Source organism: Akebia trifoliata, chromosome 15 (assembly GCF_017979445.1).
Source record: "Akebia trifoliata isolate Shusen 1 chromosome 15, ASM1797944v1, whole genome shotgun sequence".
Classification (NCBI taxonomy): domain Eukaryota; kingdom Viridiplantae; phylum Streptophyta; class Magnoliopsida; order Ranunculales; family Lardizabalaceae; genus Akebia; species Akebia trifoliata.
The window spans coordinates 27,567,430-27,587,278 of NC_141389.1; the positions used below are offsets into that span (position 1 = coordinate 27,567,430).

Below are 19,849 nucleotides of genomic sequence, written 5' to 3' on the forward strand. Positions count from 1 at the left end.
TCAAAATTACAAAAAGATTTTTTTTTACCATGTATTCTTCAAAATCACTTTACTCGATATTTTAAATTACAAATGAACCCTTTGGAGGCATGTGTGAATGCACATGACTCCTTCTTGCTATCTTATAAGATTCACAAAAATCAATGGTTCAAATCAATTTTATAACAAAACAACCATTGGATTCATCAGTAACAAAACAACTACTCAACCAATACAACACCAAATCACCTTTTGGCAAGCATGGATAGGAGGAAGGTACATAATATCCATGTCTTGGCATAAGTCATAAGGCACAATCTCATTGAGCTGATAGCACTCGTCGTCATAATAAACATTGGCAAGTATGTCTCTTTCACTGAAAATCTCATATTTCATGTCGATACAATGATTTCATAGTTGGCACTATTGTCACAATGTGAAAAAAAGCCTATATTTGACAGCCCAAGCTCATCGAATTTCATAAGATTCGACAGATCTAGGTTTTTTTTTTTTTCCGTTGAATTTTTCATTGTCGAATTTTCTTTTTCAACATGTCAAAACTGTCAAATTAATAAAGGATCGAAGAAATTCAATGGCTCCTAGTCGTTGAATCTTGAGAATATAAAAAAATTGACGGTCCGGAACCATCGAAATTCAACTTCTAAAATTCGTGGGCCTTGGCCTGTAGAAATTTCTTGCCAAAGTTTCCAGTTTTCACGTAATGTGTGTAAAAGCTAGTAGTGAGGAATCAATAGAGGATCAAAGATATGGAGGTTATGAGTCGAAGTAAAATTTATCAATGCTCTCAAGAAAAGCATGTATGGTAAGGACAAATAAGAAAAGCTTGGCGGAAGAGCACAAAGACCGATAATTGACTATATTGGACAAATAGTTACTTCTCATCATGAAAATTATCGTAAAAGGGCACAAAGGTGTATTTGTTGTTGCAAGGGCAACCTAGACAACGAAGCCCCTCCCTGTTGGCCTAATGAATAGTGAAGGAAGACAAATGGAACTCGATCCATGCCTGCTCTAGTCGACAAAAAGAGAAAAACGCTTTAGTAGTCGACTTGACCAAGAAAGATCAGCGTTGTTGGACACAATAGCCAACAAAACACCATGTGCCAACCTTTGCAGCTCCAAAATGCTCTAATCACCCCTTTTTGTCATTTTTTTTCTCTTCCTTCTTCTCTGCTCCAAAATTGTCACAACATTCTAACGACTAGTAATTTGGTTGAGAGGGAAAGTCTGGATTACCTCACCCAGAGACATCCTAGCTCATCGGTCCCACCTATTCGATAGTCAACACCGTTCTAAAACCTTATCCATAGTCATTGTTGTTGTACTTACATCTATAAGGTTACCCATAATGTATTTTGAGGCACACTTCTAGGGTTATTGAGAAGTAAACGGACTTCAACTTTCTATAATAAACCAACAAAAAAGTAATAGAAATGGCCTCATATTTGCAATGAGAATTGAAAATATGTTGGGGGCATAGGTTCAAGCATGAAAGACACTGAGCTGGGTTCTTTGTGATTCAATAATGTGGAGGAACCCATAACTCATCCAGCCATGGCCCAAGCAAATGCTCCTAACATGGGATAAAATATGAAAATTGATTGGAACGAGTTAAACATGTATGATAAAGATTGTTAACAACACAACGATAAGGGAAAATATTAGTCTCAAACAAGGTAAATGACGTTCCATCAAATCATGAATGGCTGAGATGGGAAGAAATCCCTAGGAATTCCTGGTAAATCTATGCTTTTCCTTCCATCTCAACAGTCGTCTGGGATAAAAAAAAAAGTCCCCTACACCATGTGAAAACTGAAAATTTTGATAGGAAAATTCGATGGGCCAAAGCCCACAAATTTTAGAAATCAAATTCGACAGCCAATGGCCGTTGAAATTTTTTTATGTTCCCCAATTCAAGAGCTTATAACTATCAAATTTCTCTTATCCTCCATTAATTTGATAGTTTTGGTCCATCAAAGAAGAAAGAGTGACAATGAAAATTTTGACTTTTTGATCCCGAATTTTATGAAATTCGACGGCCTTGGGCCGTCAAATATAAGTTTTTTTACATTATGCCACACGATAAAATCATAGAAAATCTAACAGCTATCTAGTTGGGACCAGTACTAAGACATGACCCGTGTAAGAAGTTCCACATAGCACTCTTTTGGGTCCATTGTCCCGTAAAATTTTGGTTCATCAATGTTTGTATCTAATTCTATGATTCATGCTAAAAACAATTCCTAATCCTCTCAAATTTTTAAAATGGGTACACTGAATTTGAACCCATGACCTCAAAGTTACATTGCAATATGTCAACTGGCCAATTAAACTATGGGTCTTAGCCCAAGAATAGACAATTTTAGATTGACTTCTTTAATCCACATTGGAAAAAAGAAAAGAAAAGAAAATGAAGTTCATCGATCCTTCAAGCTTTAAAGATGGAAAAATTTAATAATTCTATATACAATAAAAATATAGTCCACTTCATCATCATCAAATGGTAAGGAGTTGGAGGTGATGGTTTGTTGGTCAAGTCGTAACTCGCAACTCATTCCTCGTGGTTGACCATCGTCATATCATGGGTCATTTCATATATTTTTTTCAAAAATAATTATACAAATTTGAGATGTATCCGAAATTTAGGTACCTTTGTCTCCATGTGAGCAATTTTCGGACTTGGGATTGGATAATCTTCCAATTGGAGATTATATATATTTAAAAAAAATAATTACACAACCATGATTTAATGGTTTTAAAAGGTATCCCAGTCAAGATATTCAGAATTGGAGAAATGGGGACCATGGCTTAGGCACAATGAATCTAGGGGAAATTACTTTAAAGGACCCTCACGAAGGGACTTCTTTCTAAATAGATCCTAAGTTTTGGGCAGTCTCTTTATAGTCCATTTAGTAAGCTTTTTCTTTTCGCAACTGTCCCTAGACTTTGTCTCCAACATTTCTCACGATTGAATGTCCTAATCATTCAAATTCATCGTTTTCATCTAAAAAAAAATAGATTTTTGACATCTCAATTGAGTTCCTAAGACTTCATTCCGTCTGAAAGGATTTAAGAAGGAAGAAGAAGCAAATTTCAAAATATTTGAAAGATATATGCAAAAAAACTAGAATTTTTCACTTTTTTTTACCTTAGTTTTTGAATGAAAATCGATCAAGAATGGCTCTTTTGGGTAGAAACCATCTAAACAAGAATGGCTCTTTTGGGTCGATCTTTCCATGTATTTTAGTAAAAAAAATTCAAAAATTGAAAATGAGTAGATTTTACCAGTGTCGAGTTTATTACATTTTTATTTGGCGAACTCAACAGTAACTAAAAAGCATCAAGTTTAACATTAAATAAAAAGTGTTGAAGTCAACATTTAAAAAAAAAAAAAAAAAAACAGTGAGCTCGCCAAATAACTAGGGACCATTTAGAAAAGAAAAATTTGCTAAATATCATGTCAAGTCGCTGTCGAAAATTTAGAGACCATTTAGAAATACGTCCTACCACAAGGGTCCTTTAAGTAATTTTTCTATGAATCTAGAGTGTGAAATGGAACTCAGGTACTTTATAGCTAAATAGTCCAAATTTGTCTAGGTGTAAGGTTGGGCCAAGCTTGAAATGGGTTTTATAAAACCCACTTTAAAAAATAAAACAACGTCTTTCAAGATGCAAATGGAGAAGCAAACATGGTTCTAAATCAATTCCAATTTTAGAGAGCCATGCAACAATATTTCTAACCAAATAACCCCCTGAACGATCTTTTATCGATAAATACAACTTTGTATTAAAAAAAATGATTGAGAGCAAATATGAGGCATGTAGTTTAAAGTACCTACCAAGGACAAGGAAATAAAAATAAGCACAAGCACACAAAAAAGTATGCAACTACTCCAAATCTAAATCAAACCCCAATTAAAAACTTAGTTATATCGAAGAATTTTCCTCCACAATTATTGAAGTTTTAGACCAATGAAATAGCAAGTCTTTGTTGTTGACCGAGATGTCGTAAAGGACTTCTTTTCCTCTGAACTCCTAACATTTTTTTCCTTCCAAATCCCCTAATAAATGGCAATTGAAATTGAAGCAAAATCTTAGAGAACGTTGTTCCAAGAGAAAGTTGAAATATACAAATATGACATACATTCATGATGGAATTTCGTAGCACCCATGCCACTTCGAAATGAAAATAGAAATTAAGCCATAATTGGACAATGAACAAGGCCATACTGGTCATTTTATTAGTTTCTCAATGTAGACTACACTCAAGTGAGCATGTTATCAGTTTGGAAAACTTACAATATTTCAAATATATACCAAAACTTGTAGGAATATGCCAAAATTACCCTTCTTACGTAGAATATGTGTAGTGTGACGTCTTCTGTTATTGAAAATGAGTTCTAATTAATTTTTGACCTCAAATTTATAATTGTCATTAACATCTTAATTTTGTGCATCAAACATACAATTGCGATCCAGAACATTCATAGGTCCCCCTTAGGAAAATGTACCTATGGGAAAATTATACAAATCCGTAGAAAACTTGACTTTTTCATGAGTTACATTTGACGAATAATTTCAACTTAAATAGTTTGAGGTTTGAAAAGTCTTGTGATCCTTTTGCACGCTTTCTCTGACATGGCCCGGTGTTATAAATTGGAAACTTTAGTAACACCCTCGACAAAATTGGTGATATCGTACAAAATGCAAGATTAGGTTTACGTTTTTGACCAAAGGTCAACATTTAAAAAAAAAAGAATTAATGGAAATTTTGATTTAGTAATTTAAGTTTTTGAAGATTTTTCACCGTTAATTCATCAACAAAAAGGGATTTTGACTATCAATCGAGATAAACCTAATCCTGCATTTTGCAGTTTTGCAAGAATTATTACTAAAATACCCTTATAAAATTCATTGGATGTTGAGATGACTTAGCCAAATCCATTTACATGACATATCTCAAATACTCATTTGAGATATGAGATAACCTAGCCAAGACTTTCAAAATTAAATATTGACCAATTTTTTTAAAATTTGGCCATGTCTATCATTGGTGGTTTAGTTTAAAAATATTTATAACAAGAATCTAGAATAGTATTTTTTTTCATGAGTGCTGGAGTGATATTTTGAGGGCAAGAAAAATGACATTTTCATGTGGTGGCACGCATATAACTGTAGATCTTTTTCTCGAGACATGAGTAAAAATTTCACACCAGCATGACTTTTTTTTTCTTCTTACAATTAAGACTTAAGAGCCAGGTAAGCCAATTTATAAATTGGAGAGATTTTTGAACAAGCCCAACTGTTGTATTTTTACTACAAAAACTCCCTTGAAGTTCTAACAACTCCAAGGGATCCTTACTATATGAAGTTTGTTACCCTCGAAACATCAATTTATCAAGTTTGTTACTAAGCAAACCCTTCATATGGGATCCACATCATAAAATTCAAATTTATGCAATTAATTTATTATTTAACATACCTTCGAGTGGATTCTAACCACATCAATTTGTGGCATCTAAAAACATGAACTGATGCCACATGGTTATAAACCATGAAGGCTTGTTGGTTGGATTTCTAATTTGATAAACCATTTGAACCCAACAACTTTTAGTAAGATTTGAAATCTTACTAAGTTAGTCATGGTAGCATGATTCATAAAGTAAGGTTTATTCCAGTGACAGAACTGCTAAACTAAGGGAGTTTTTTTTAATAAAATTGCGACAGATAGATCTGCTCAGTAAATCTCTCAAATAAATATTCGCCAGAAAATCCATTTTTATTGTCCAAGTCAACTCGATAGTCCTGGGAGTCCGCGTGAAAGCAGAAATTAGGCTTGACTACCATGACCTTCCATGGTTACAATTCCCTCCGTACACTTTAGAAATTTTGATATCAAAATCAATAATTCTTGGTATATGAAATATGTAAAGAGAATTTTGGGATCTAATAAGACTTGAGATAGAGTCTAGATAATGATTTGCTCCCCATCATAAATATGTGAGTTTTCCACACTCGTACATCTCGATATATTCAACAACATCGGTCTCCTTTAGAGTCCATATATTACAAGCACATTATCTTACGATGATGATAATGATAATGATAATGATGATGATGATGATTTTTTTTTTGTATATCGTGGGTATTCCCACCCTTCGGGTGGGACTAATCTCACAGTTATGCATATCGATCCCTCGACAAATCCTACATCCAGCTCAGTATGTTGCAATTATGATGTTTAAGTTAAATTCACGATAACATTTATTTAGAATTACTTAGAACTGGCTTATTCCTTCTTCTTTTTTTTTTTTTTTCCTGACTTTTAACTTTCACACTATTCCTCTTGTGTGTGTCATGCATATACATTTAGATTGAGGATCAAGTTTCCCCTAATTACTGTTGAGGATCTCTAAATACTAAATTTGATAATGGTATAGAGTGCCGATTTTGTAACTCAACCTAATAGGGTAATTCAAAATTTCATTAACGTGGTAGGTGCAAGAACAGTAGATTTTTTCTCCCCCGAAATAAATAACTACACATGTTTTAATCTACGGTTCTTGCAAGGCACATGTCAATTGAACTTTTGAGTTACCATGTCAAGTTAAGTTAAAAATCATTACACATCGTAATGTGTTATTATTTTTTACTTGTGTGATATAATAATTGAGGAAATATGTATGATTGTTGTTGTCTTCACCATAATCATTTCATGATCAAATTCTTATCAAAAGGGTTTAGAATTGGCTAAAACTATACATTTTAATGATTATATGATATATAATTCTACTTAAAAAAATCTTTATTATTTATTTTATTTTATTTATTGAATTATGTCATGAAGAAGAAGTTGGAATCTGTAACAAATAGACCCTAAGCATATTGAAAATTGGTTTAAAGAGCGTATTCAGCCGACAAGAGATGGTCACACTATCCTATGGATGACAGCAATCAAAATACATAGGTTAATGAAATATTTGCTCTGATTCCATGAAGAAGTATGCAATTAAATTTCAATGTATTGATCTCTATGAAATTTGTGTTTTTCTTGCACATATATTTGACGAAGAGCCTCAAACAATGTTTGAAATTAAAAAAGTTATCTAGGAAATTGCTACAAAGCTTCATATATAAGGGTCAACAAAGAGTCCACATGAAACCTAGTGAAAAAAGATATCTTAGTTCTTACATGGTAAGAGAATTGCAAAAGTAAGAAAAATCTCAAAATAAATATCAGAAACTTACAAACAGTCCCAAATTGATGATTGGAGGAAATTTCCATGTTACAAGGTGACATAATACATAAAAGCAATATTTCCTTTTCCCTTTTATTTTTTAATTAATTTAGACATACCTCTCTCAGTTTTGGTGAATTTTACCAAATCCCCCACTTTCAAACTGATGAGATATCCCCTCCACTATGATCTTTTGTGAAAGTTACAAAAAAAAATAATGACAGATACCCTCATCATGCTCAATCTCTTGTAAAAAAAATCCTTGTCTTTCCACAAAAAAATCTTAGTTTTTAACCTTGGAATTTGGTGAAAATTTCTTCAAAATAAATACAATAAAATACAAAAAATTTATCAATACCAATATATGAGTTAAAAGCAATAGATTTTAGAGAAAAATCAAAATTTTTAAGAGGAAAAATAAAGGGTTGCCAAATAAATAAAAGTTCTACCCAAAAAAGTAAGAGATTGAAGATGAGGGATTTTTGGAGAATTTTTTTTATAAGTTTCTTGTAGAAGATCACAGTCAAGGGGGATATCATCAGTTTGAAAATATAAGTGTATCTCAAATTACCTATTATTTTCCCTTAATTTTGTTGTTTCTTCTAAGGGTCAAGAAATTCTGGTATTCCTTGGAACCAATTCAACTCCTACTCCCTTGGAAGGTGTGGATCATCTTTAGCCATCTCCTAGTTTGAATCCTCTCCACCCTAAGAGAGACATGCGTGGTCTCCTAAAGACACGCTATCCCATGAGCTGGTATTCTCTACCATTGGAGGATTCTGATGAAATGTTGCCATGCAATCTACGTTGCTTCAATGACTTATGGTCTCACTCGTGATGCCTCCTGATGGACGACAATCGAATGCTCGCAAGCATCCACTTTTAATGTAAACTTGACAAAGGCTGAACTCGTGTCATAACTACAAATAGGAAAAAAAAGTTTCATTTTCTAGTAATTACAATGAAATTGTAATAATCAATACTCATTGTCTATTATATTATGTCAAAGTCTCTTTTCGAGATAATATCACAATCAAGAAAAAATAAATTGGGACTTTCTCGATCAAGACATTTTAAAACATTCAGTAACAATTCGAAACTTTCAATGTTCTATTTCATTCTCTCCCGATTAAATGAAAATATCTCGACTAAAATAAAATGAGATAATCTTCTTTCATAAAAAAAATATGGTGAAACATTAATCAAGGGTTGTAGGCTAATTAAGCATTATGGAACACTTACATATAAGTTGGAAATTCTTCTTTCATGAAACAATATTATGGTGTAAGATGACACATGATCACAAAAAGGGTGATTATGGAGTATAATAGTTTCTTTCATGAAAAAAATTGTTGTAAGAAATGGCATAATTAATCACAAAAACTGGTGCAAGCTAACATTATGGTGGAAGAAAGGCCTAATAATGAATCACAAAAAGGGTGTAGCCTAATTAATCATTAATGTGAACTTATGGTACAAAAAAGCCTAATATGGATTATAATTTGAAGATAGAAAATTTTCTTTCATGAAACAAATTGGTGTAAGATAAGGCAAACTCACAAAAACTAGTGCAGACTAGCTACTTAAACACTATGGTGCACTTATGGTAGACAAAGGACTAATCATGATGGAATAAATATGAGAGAGATATTCTTCTTACATAAGGGGTGTGGACTAACTAAACATTATTGTAAATGTTTGTTTATGGTGGAGTACAATATGAAACTAGAGCTTCTTCTTTCATAAAACAGTAGGAGATGAGAGGAAAAACATAGGTTTCCAAAAGATCAATCATCTCTACGAGTATAATCCCATTTCTTTGCAAAATAATATGGTGCAACATACATGTGCCATAGATCACAAGAAAGGGTGTAGGCTAATTAAACTAATATGGCACTTATGATGAAAAACAAACCCTAATTATGGTGGACTACAATATGAAACTACCTAGAAATTCTTCTATTATAAAATAGTCAAACAGGTACTTTACTACAGGGGATGCAGGAGGATATTAATTCTTTGAAAGTTCCGTATTTGATTTGGTTTTAAGCATTGTTCTTACTTGGTTTCCTCGGTAGGGTTTCTCAAACATTTGAAATTATATATATATATAATTCTACAACATTAATAAGCTCCCCAATCTCTTTATTTATTAATTATTAATGTTCACATACACAACAACAACAACAACAATACCAACAAAACGAACAAGAACAATTCTTACTAGAATACGTTTACACTAGGCCTATGAACGGATGGTCGAAAATTCGAATTTGATTCAAATTCGTATTTGAAATTTTGGATATCGAATTTGGATTCAGATATATTCTTAGTATTCGAATAGGTTTTGAATACGAATTCAACTGTTAAAACATCCGATTCATTAATATCTAATCCGATACCAATGCAAAATACTTATATTTTACTTTCAATTTATATTATATATAAATAAAAGTGGAAGACAACTTTTCAATTAAATGAAAGGTGTAAGACAAGATTTTTATATTATATATAAATAAAAGTATGATAGTAAGACAATTGTTTTCGTGTTCATCATTATACATATTTTCAATCTTGTATGCTGTTCAACGAGTCCCACTTTGAAGCGGACAAACCGCTTTCAATTTTGAGGAAACCCTCCTCGTTATAAACACGTGGCGTTTTACATTTGTTTCACAACCAATATTTCCACGAAAATTTGAAACATCTCTTAGAAATGTCACATGTAACTTAATAGAGAGGGTTGCTTCAAAATTTTAAAGGAGACTGCCCACTTCAAAGTTTTTTCCATGTTCAACCCCTTCGCCTCATCTCCTCATTTCTTCTTCAACTTCCCTTGGAAACAATGTCAGATGAGAAAGATAAGGAGGTATAAAAAAGTGAGAGATCTTAGAGATTTGATTGTCATCGAAATTATATTTTCTATGTGGATATGGAGGTGGAACTGTGCTTAGAGATGTTAAGATGCTGCACCTTTGTCTTTGATTCGTTCCTCCTTTATTGAAGTAAGATTTTAAGATGTTAAGCGTGACTATCTTAATTAGTAAGACTTTTCATATCTTATCAAGGGTTGTGAGGCTCAATTGGATTAACATGTTGGTCAAATAACATTTCCACACTCTAGAGTTTTTGGTGTAGATCGTTTTTGAAAATTAACAATGAAAATTATTATTGCATTGATATCTTAGATATAAATACTTTTTGGATCGAACTTCTCTAGACTCAATCCCGATTGGCAGTGGATCCTCTGTAATACAGCCTCCTTGTAGTTTTGTGTAGTGGATATTAACGATCGAAAGAGTGCCACATCACAAAAACACAAAAATCCATCTGTTAAAAAATGGAAATTCAAGGATTGTACATTTTCAAATCATTAGATCAATCTCAGAAATTATTTTTTATTTTTATTTATGTTTTAATCTGAACTACACAATGATCAATACATGTTTGAGGTGTTATAACAGACAAATTTTTGTGTCTTTGTGATGTGATGGTCAACATCCACTACACGAAACTGCAAGAAAAATTTACTACAAAGGATCCACTCCCACCACAATTGAGGCTCTCTATCAACATATGACCATTTGGATTTGAGGAAAAAAAGCAAATTTCTTAGAGATCAGTTGTTGGGGAGTCCCTAACATCCCAACAATGATGTTGATGGTGAGCCTCAACTCATGAGTGAGGGTAGCATTTTCCTTATGGAGGAGTCATTATCAAACGCGTTTGAGGCAAATATTCTCCTATGAAGTCTCGTCAAAAACACTTGTAAAATATGCATGCGCATGGTAAAATCGAAGAGAAGAAGATCTGTCGGTTTGTGATACACGCGTTTACGTGGAAATCCAGACCATAGAATTTACTCGAGAGTTTGTGTCACATCGACACACGACAACATCAAACACCAAGGACTCTTGATTCTCTGTTGAGAGGTCAAATCTTGTAGGTTTCATTGAATGACTAAAGTACCCTTAAAAAAAAAACAAGTATTTTGTTTTCTTACTTCTCATTTGGGGAGATTTTTGGCATTTTAGACTTTTGCGTGGGTTGGACTGGAGTGGGGGCGGGGCGAGGGGTCAAGATTAGGTCCAGTCAAGGTTAGTTTTTCAGAAAAAAGTTATTATTGTTGGGTCTAAGGTCGGTGGATGCTTTTGTGTTCAAAGACTAATGAAACAGTGATATTTAAGAGTAAAATTAAAAAAATAAAAAATAAAAAATTAAGGAGAAGAATAATGCTTGTGTGACTCAAGATTGACATCAATTCACACTTTACTGACATGGAGGTGTGTATGAAACAATAGATGTTTTCATTGAGATATAAGCAAAAAGCATTTATGATTTTGTGTGCACCTCCACATCAACAAAGTGTGAATCGATGTCAACTTGACATTACTCAAGTATGTATCTAAGATACATGGTATAAGTTGATCCAACTAACGATTGAGATGCTCTAGCAGGCTCCTTCCATTGCTTCAATTATTGTGTAATAATTCACATAGTATTTAATAATCACTTTATAGCTTCTTTCTCTCGGATAATCATTACAAGTATCCTAGAGATCAGTTTTCCAAGTGATCTTTAGGAAAACTCTTTCTATGGGTATTCAAAGCTTTTGATTTAGGGAAAATGACTTATAGGATTCTAGTAGAGGGATTTTTTCTAAATAGTCCCTAAGTTTTGGGTGATTTTTTAATAGTCTAATTAGTAAACTTTTCTTTTATTAACCGTCAGTGGACCTTATATCTCACATTGCTCATGATTGAATGCCCTTACTATGCGATTACATTGTTTTTATAAAAAAAAAAAATTTGCATTTTTGGAATCTCAATCGTGTTTCAGACTCCATTTTATTGGAAATGATTTAAGAATGAAGAATATTTTATTTTCAAGGATTTTTTTCAAACATTTTGAAGATGTATGTAAAAAATTAGGGATTTTTTTTCACATTTTTTCTTAATTTTTGAATGAAAATCAATCAAGAATGGTTCCTTTGGTTTGAAATCATCTAAACAAACTGTCATCTCAAGTTTTTAGTTGATCTTTCCATGTATTTTGGTCGAAAAAACTCAAAAATAGAAAATGGGTGGGTTTTAACAATGTCTAGTTCAATAATAAATAAAAAGTGGTGAATTTGACAATAAATTGTGGTGAGTTCGACAATAAATAAAAAGCGGTGAGTTCGATAATAAATAAAAAAGTAGTGAGTTTGCCAATAATGAAGAACCATTAAGAAATAAAAAGTTTACTAAATATTCTTTCTAGTTATTGTCCAAAATTTAGGGACTGTTTAAAAATAGATCCCTCCACCAGGGTCCTTTAAGTAATTTTCCCTTTGATTTTATCATGGTCTTTAAATCTACCATGGTTCTATGTATAATGACTATGAACTATTTTACTAAAAAAAATAGGAAAATGCTGGAATGACACAGAATATTTACTGCGATTCTCACAAGTTTGACATGGGATGTGCACATAACCATAGATGTGTTTCCTCGCGATACGAGTAAAAACCATCTATGGTTATGTATGCATATCCACATCAGAATTGTGAATCACAGTAAATCCTGTGTCACCCCAACACGACTCAAAAAAATATCTTTGTGAGTTGGTCTTTTAAGCATTTCATAGAGTCGAGCCGTGCTAAATTGACTCAAAAATAAAGACACTCAAATAACTCAAGTGACGTGGTATGTGCACAACCATTTTTCCCTCAAGTTATAGGAGCAAATCTATGGTTTTGTGCACTTTCCATGTCAGTTGAGTGTATTTGAATGTTGTTTTTGTTCGAGTCTGTTTCATATTATTAAAGAGTCGTGATTTTCTAATGCCCCCTCTGACATATGCCCCTATACATTCCCTAATGTGGCATGGGCTAGAATTACATATATTTTTCTTAGGATACACAACTGCACATCTTCATAAATATACATAATTATGTATCTTGAGAAAAAAAAAATCTATGATTCTAACACATACCATGTTAGGGGCATATGTTAGAAAGGTCGTCTGAAAATCATTATTCATTATTAAATTAATGATTTTCTGCACATTTCATGTCAATTGAGTGTTTTTTTTATATTTTTAGTCAGTTTAATATTAGTCCATTGAAAAATGCTGATTCTCACTTTGCTGACATGGATGTATGTAGAGCACCATAGATCTTTTTCAAATACGAGTGAAAGCATCTATGGCTATGCGTGCACCTCACATCAGCAATGTGAGAATTGAAGTCGGTTTTAATGTTTCTCCACACCAAATATTTGATTCCGTCAATGGGCTAGGCCAGGCTGAATTTGGGTTAGGTCATAAATGAGTCAGTATTAGTCTGGCCTAAAAAACATAGCCAAGACCAAACCATGTGTTTGGGCCAGACTGGATTATACCCATTTCCCCATTCGAAAAAATTGTCTAGATCCAAATTGAAAGTTGGCTCTCTTTACTCTTTAGGGATGCCATCCATTAAGAAATTTATTAGACCTGAAACCAATCCGGACATAAATTGGACCTATCATTTTAGGTTGAGGACCCATGTGTAGTTTCGGATCCCATTTGACCTAATCCAAAAAATCAATATTTTTGGAACACGTTATCGGATTCAGAACCCAAAACCTTGATCTGGACCCGAAGTTATCAGATCATAACAGATTGGATTTTGGATCTGATCGGATCCACAGTTACAATCATGACGACAAAGAACATAACACCATATTAACAATACAAAATACATTTGGTTTGCTTCTCAAAAATACATTCGAGTCTGATGACACAATTACAATGCCTGACCTCCACTCTTCTTCCTCTCCCAACTCATTCTCTATTAGAACACCACTACCACGAAGCCATGTCCGAAAGCTTCGGGGTTTGCTAAATCATTCCAGTTCCTCCATTCCATTCAGTCCAAAGTCAAGTCTTCTATTACTAAGAGTAATTTTACGTCTGTTTTCACTGTTTCCATTCAAATTCTTTTTAGTCTTCTTCTCTCGTTTTTTTAGGATCAACTTGAATAGTTCTTCTGATTGGGGTTGTGATCAGCCTTCGTCAAACGAAAGCCTTATCCGACTTTCTTGCTTCACTCCTTCATTCTTCAGGTAGCGTTATTCTTGAGCATAGGGACCTCCCTCAGAGGTTGATAGATATTATATCTAAGGATGCTTCTGGGCATGCCTATGAAAGGTTCTAATCTTGTTTTTTCTGGTTGGGGGTCTGCCTAACCCCCCATTAATCGACAAAAAAAAAAAAAACAAGAGCAAATAAGTCACTTTCACTATAGTCTTCCTCCTTCCACTGTTCATCTTCCATTCTCCTCCATGCCACTACCATTGCTTGTGAGTCACTAAAGACCATTACGCCGCACCTCACAGACAACCATCCATTCAGAGATTGGGAGCAGATCCTCTGTAGTGCTTTTTCCCCGTAGTAATATTTCCATAGTAGAGACACTATGTTTTTATAAATAAATAAAAAAAACCCATCAGACATGCAAGAATCATGTCTTATATCAGATTTGAAAGATATAATTTCTTTAAGCCTAATCAAAGGCTTTGAAAATGAATGGTCACTGAAGTCCAAATATTCAATGAAGGGATTTTGATATCTGCACCACGTGGCGCCCTCACAACTGTATAACTACACTACATGGAAATACAGGAAAAAAGACGGAACTACAGGGAAAAAAGTACTACAGAGGATTTGCTTCCCCAGAGTGAGGAGCATTTGAAGTTAGCTGAATGTTAAGTACACTGATCATGATAAGGATCTCCTGCTTGATCTTATGCCACAACAGCCACAATGGAATTCAGGTGACAATGGGTAGAAAGAAGTGGCTTCTTTGTGGATTTGAGTTTCATGGTAGGTAGTATGAAGTGAAGCAAGAAAAGTTATAAAATGAGTTCTACACGTCATTGTTTGGCGGATGGCTTGTTCGAATAGAATGAGAAGAAATCTGTGAAGGCCGTCTAGCACAGTTGCAGAGATATAACAAGAGAAGTGGGTGTATCACTGATTGTAGGACAAACTTCTTTGGCACAAGGACTACATGTCTGAATGGGTATCCTTTGTGCTCACAAAGGATTGAATGAAGTATTCTGAGAAACATTAGAAATAGAAAAACAATTTATAAGATACACATCAGAAAGAAGTGCTTCACCTCAACAAAAAACATGTAAAGATGTAGATTACAACCACGACATGTCAGCATCTTCTGGGCACCATTTTTTTTTTTTTTTTTGGTGAGGACATAAACATTGTTGAATGGTACCTTGGGATTCAAGAAAGACCCCTGACCCCAATTTGAAGGAAAGATTTTGATTTTTTCTTCGAAGAAAAAATTGAGTTCCACCATTGTAGCAAAACACACAAACATCAAAGAATTCAAATTTATGTTTGTCTCACTCTTATTATAAGGCAATGGTCGTTGTCTTCCTAAGTTGCAAATTAAGCAATATCTAACACCAGAATTAAATAAAAAACTGTAGATATGACTCAGACATACAACCTAAACGCTGATGCCAAAAGTTACAAATTTTTTTTTCGTATTCTAGGAAAAGAGCCACTAAAAAGTAAAAGTGTTGAATCTCTTCTCTATCTTATGGAATAGAAGACCTTTTACAAGAATGATTGGCCCCTTCAAAACCCATTCGTCCCAAAAGCTGTTGAATAGATAATTTTCATCCCAATGGAAGATTCGAGTGAAGCTAAGATAAAAAACTTGACTTTTGTGTTGTTCTATCCATATATTCAAATCTTTATGGTGATCTGATTCCTCTCCATTAGAATCATTATGAAGGCCACCAGATGAGTAACAAAAGTTCAATCTGAAGTGAACACAGTGTGTGGTTCTTGCCATCCAATTTGATAAAGACAGCCCATGTAGAACGGCAACCCAGCAAGAACACTTATACCTTGAATAATAAAAGAAAACATAGAGCAGAGAGAACTATAACTAACAAATAAAATAAAATCGATCAATTTTATTCCCAAACAGATCAAGTGTGAATTGATCTGACCATCAAATTGATCTAATTTTTAAACCATGGGCCTTAGCGCTGTACATTATAGTTCTCAAATCACCAAAAACAGAACTCCTAACAAAATCTCTTCTTAGGCAAACAAATATATATTTAAAATAAAAAGTAAAAAATCCCCCAAGTGTTCCCTTTAGATAATAATGGTTCTTCTACAATATAAGATTCTTAATTCATAAATATATAATTAAGCTTTTCTCAGATAATTACAGAAAAATAAGATAATTTATAAATTATTTCCAAGATAATTACAGAAATGTTCGATCTACGAAGATTACTATCATGTCAATAATTACCCAAAATAGACCGGAAATCCATTTCCAAGTCTTAATCAGATTAATCTACACCAAGATTCAAGCACAAAAAAAAAAGTTCCCAATCAAGATTAAGAGATATTCATTTTAACCCTAATCAAGATTAAGATATAAAGAAAACACCTCCAAATTCCCAAGCTTCAATCGAGAAAACCTGTTTTCCTCCACACAGCATTTCGAACACGACGAAGATCTCTCCCCTTCAATGTCCTTCCCACACCTTCAAGAACCGAAAATGTCGTCTTTGGCGACCCGCCAGGCCTCATTGCTACAATCTCATGAGGTGGCAGCATCTCTCCCTCTCCTTCTCCATCATCATCATCATCATCATCAGCCACATCACAAACCGCTAGATTCCTTCTCTTCGCATCTACAACTGCCTTCGATAGTACTGGAACATTTACTGGAGCAGATCGGTGGAACTCTACAGAAGGTAACGAAAGAGAGTAATCTCTGCTTCCTTGAAATCTCTGAGGTTTCGGTTTAGGAATCGAAGGAATCATTCTTGAAGAAGATGAAGAAGCAATCGAACTTCTACGATTCAACAATGTACAGTCACCTAGGGTTCGATTCTTGCTGTTTTCCGGCAATGCGGCGAGAATGCCGAAATTTTCCGGCCTATGGAATGCTCTGGAGTGATGATCTCGATTAGTTTTAGTGAACGAAGGATTCGATCTAGGGTTTGATTCAGAGAAATCTCCAGTCCAGAACACATCGTCTTCGTTGAGTTCGTCATCTACGTTAGTAACAGCGTTGTCGCCGTTAACGTTATCTGGTTGAGATTGAGTGAAGCGGGCGATGAATCGGTCGGATGAGAGTAACTTACGGTGACGGAAAGAAGAAACTCTGTTATCTTCCATATCGTTACGGGTTACGAATCGAAAGAGTTTCGGTGATACTCTGTGCTCTTGTGTGAGAAGAGAGAAGAATCCGTGGAAAGGCAGACGAGAGTGCGAAGAGTTTACATGGAAGAAGAGAGAGAGAGAGGCGGTGGAGAGGAAAGTGACGTGACGTGGCAGCGAATCTTGGATAGAAGGGATATGGGCCCCACCAGTTGAAAAGAGTGATATCACGAGTCAGAAAGAATGGCGACTGGCTGGCCCACCTTGGGACTTATTTTGGTTAATATTAGAGAGGCCCCTGTTTTTTCAAAGTGATGACTTGTATTTGGCTGTGGTCTTCTTATTAAGAAAATGACCCGAATGCTCTTACTCCTAAAAATTATGACCGTATTTTTCCTCAACCACTCCTAAAAGAATAGAATAATGATTTTCTGACGCCCTCCCCTGACATAGCCATCATAGAATCGTAGATCATTTGCCTCAAAATACGTAAAATCATAAATCTTTTTCTTGTGTATCCCAAGACAAATGTTCTACGGTTCGGTGATGGGAGCATATGTTAGGGAGGCCTCAGGGGTGTCAAATTATCACGACTCAAAAGAATAATGATAAATTGACCCCCCCCCCTCCTTCGACATACACCCTTAACGTGGCATGTGTTAGAACCATAGTTTTTCCTTGGGATACACAATTGCCCATATTTATGGGGATGTGCAGTTGTTTATCCTAAGGAAAAATCTATAGTTCTGGCACAAGCTATGTTAGGGGTGTATGTCAGAGGGGTGGGGGAGTAAGAAAATCATGATTCCTCCTAAAAATATTCAAAGAGTCGTGATAGAGGTAAAGGCTAAAATGTACGTGGATGACATGGCATAGGCACAAAATCATAGCTCTTTTTCTTTGGGATACACAAGGAAAAAGATCTACGGTTCTATGCCCTTGCCACCCCAGCCAAGTATGTGCCAATGCGTCATTTTATCATTAGTCATATTCAACACCAAATGCTAAAATTTATCAAACATTATAAACACAAATCAGTTTAATTGAAACACTTCATGATAGGACTGGCAATGATCCGATTTTTATGATAATTATATTACTATATAGGTTGACTCTCGTTTGCAATGTATCAAATTTTTTGTTTCGAAATTTTTGATGTGGGAAGTCTAAAACACGTATAAAGTATATACCACATATTTCCCGTTTAGCGAATGTTTGACCAAATTTAATTTTGACTGAATTTTTGCAACCCCAAAATCGAATAAAACTTGAATTTTTCATGTCTCGGATTTTTGCCATGTTCCGAATTTCCTCTGCAACTTCCGACCACCCTCTCCAACCAACTTTTGACCGCCTTCTCCGACCACCCTCTCCGATCAACTTTCGACCACCTTCCAACCTTTTGCTATGAGAGGCCAAAGTCCTGTTCAAAATCTGGCGATAATAGTAAAAGTTTGTTTATCAAGGAATAACTGTTCCAATCAAAGTTCTGTCCAACTCTTTTAAGGTATATCTCCTTTGTAAAAAAATTCATATATATATATATATATGTATATACATATGGGAAATGTTCAGCACCCAACATTTTGCCCAACAATTTTTCCAACATGTTTTGTCCTACATGGGTTAGAAATTTTGGAATGGGCTGATTTTTAGTGAGGATGATCTCCTTCTAACCTCATGTAGGACAAAACATGTTGGGCAAAATGTTGGGTGCCGAACGGGACCCTATATATGTGTGTGTGTGTGTGTGTGTATGTGCTTTTTTTAAATTACACACGTACAAACACACACATTAACTACTGTACTTTGTACAATCAAAGATTGAGAACATATGACTCCTTCATCGTGGGATCGAGAATTGTGCATTTTCTGGTTATCAATAGGTTAGCCTGACCTGCCTCTTGATTTCTCTATTTGATTATACACTGTTTAGAAATCAAAATTACTATTCACTATTTGAACTATTTACTTACTAGAAATATTCTTTTGTTTTGTCTTAATTTAGCCGAAACTTGCCAAAGTTTTTAATTTTCTTTTCAACACTCTTTCATAATTAGGTTCGAGGTTTCCTAGTTGCACTGTAAGTCTAGTGTGGTAAATCTAGTAGTAAGTTGTTGACCAGCCACTAATTAATTGAGTTTTGGAAGTCTTCTAAAAATGATGAACAAATTTCTACAAAAATTGAAGAAAAAACCAAATGATACTTCTTCAAGTAAAAACATTGTTCAAACAATATCTTTAAAAAATACAAAAGAATTCATCTTTGAAGATATAACTCAATCTCTAAAAAACTAGGATATTCCAAATATCAAATCAAATGAAACTTATAATCATTCTTCAATCAAATACTCTTGTGACTTCGTAATCAAAACAATTGAACAAACTCAAAATATTACCTAAGATGTAAAAAATATTCAAGTATTTTCTCA

The 19,849-nt window shown here is 34.2% G+C and overlaps 1 protein-coding gene across 3 annotated transcripts; it reads right to left on the bottom strand.

The window, feature by feature from the left end:
- Positions 1 to 14,469: 14,469 nt before the first annotated feature.
- LOC147384975 (protein S40-7-like) lies at positions 14,470 to 17,553 on the bottom strand. Of its 3 annotated transcripts, none has more exons than XM_086426834.1 (2): positions 16,699 to 17,553; positions 14,470 to 14,677 (listed from the first exon to the last, which is right to left on the bottom strand). In XM_086426834.1, exon 1 carries the CDS (start codon positions 17,433 to 17,435, stop codon positions 16,716 to 16,718), a length of 720 nt encoding a protein of 239 aa, XP_086282960.1. In that variant the 5' UTR covers positions 17,436 to 17,553; the 3' UTR covers positions 14,470 to 14,677; positions 16,699 to 16,715. The 3 variants fall into 3 exon arrangements, with proteins under 3 accessions (XP_086282960.1, XP_086282958.1, XP_086282959.1); XM_086426832.1 differs by lacking the exon at positions 14,470 to 14,677 and adding an exon at positions 14,685 to 16,138; XM_086426833.1 differs by lacking the exon at positions 14,470 to 14,677 and adding an exon at positions 14,687 to 15,322.
- Between the last annotated feature and the right edge of the window lie 2,296 nt (positions 17,554 to 19,849).